At 40.2% G+C, this 1,020-nt stretch overlaps 1 protein-coding gene across 1 annotated transcript; it reads right to left on the bottom strand.

Moving 5' to 3' along the window:
• Nucleotides 1-156: 156 nt before the first annotated feature.
• LOC110440769 (protein phosphatase Slingshot homolog 3-like) lies at nt 157-870 on the bottom strand (the record flags this gene model as incomplete). Its single annotated transcript, XM_021483909.1, has 2 exons — nt 677-870; nt 157-303 (listed from the first exon to the last, which is right to left on the bottom strand). Coding segments are annotated over exons 1-2 (254 nt in total), but the record flags the coding sequence as incomplete, so codon positions are not given.
• Nucleotides 871-1,020: the final 150 nt, after the last annotated feature.

The following is a 1,020-nucleotide window of genomic DNA, read 5'->3' as shown; positions in this document are numbered from 1 at the left end:
TGGTAATAAGCCCACCTATGTCAAATACAGTTCAGATGAAATGCTAACAAGTGCTATTTCATGGTCCTGCCATAAGCCCACCCCCTACTTTTAGTTCAAGTTTATGTGTCAGCCTGGGCTTATTGCAGAATACGGTAATTCCATAATTTAACTTACCTGGCCTTGGCGATGAATTTGTTAGTGTCGTCCCAGTGTTTACACAAGTCCGCCTCCTCATTGTCCCACTCCTTGATGTTCATGTACGTTAGAATCTCCGGGAAAAAGTTGTCGACCTCACGGCTAATATTGAGTATGTGATCCACCCTGAAGTGTATAAATGACTAATATTATCGCAAGACTCCATATGTATATTCTGAAAGCAATGTTCTGAACTATGTCTTTGTTAAAATGTTTTTTTTGGGAACAAAAACATATGTCTCCTCCTATTAGCCAATATTGTTTCTCCTTCTCTTGCAAAACAAAATTACTAAAACAGTATTTCTCCCTTCCTTCAGAAAACAGTAATTGGCTTTTAGTCTCTTCAATTGATTTCCAAATCTTGTAAAAAAAAAAAAAATCGTTAATTTATAATTTAAACAAGAAATCAAGCTAGAGCACAAAACTCATCTTGCGCATGAGAACGGTTTCATGAAAACAGGCCCTGGTTTGGTACCATCAATTCCTAACTCTTACATACCCATTCTCCGTCAGTTCCTCCAGATTAGAGGCGTTAAACTCTGATCCCAGGAAGAGGAAGTCTTTGATCATGGTGGGGGAGTCCATCAGACCCATGATGGTGATCATTTCCTGTTCCACAAACTGCTTGTGGCTCTTCAGGTTCAGCTTTAACTTCTCCTCCAGAGCCTCCCGTAGCTACGGACACACAGAGCCAAGTATTATCTAGATTCTTTGAGTGATAAACCCTGTGGGAATCCCATCAGACCACAGTGGTTCGTTTTGTAATTAACCTTTTCACCACTGTGGACCATAATGGACTCGCCAGATAAATGTATGGTAGAGTCTACTGAAGTTATCTAGGGG

This window comes from Mizuhopecten yessoensis, unplaced genomic scaffold, assembly GCF_002113885.1.
Source record: "Mizuhopecten yessoensis strain PY_sf001 unplaced genomic scaffold, ASM211388v2 scaffold707557, whole genome shotgun sequence".
Taxonomy (NCBI): domain Eukaryota; kingdom Metazoa; phylum Mollusca; class Bivalvia; order Pectinida; family Pectinidae; genus Mizuhopecten; species Mizuhopecten yessoensis.
Note: the sequence above shows the minus strand (reverse complement) of the source record. Positions and strands in the feature narration are given on the sequence as shown.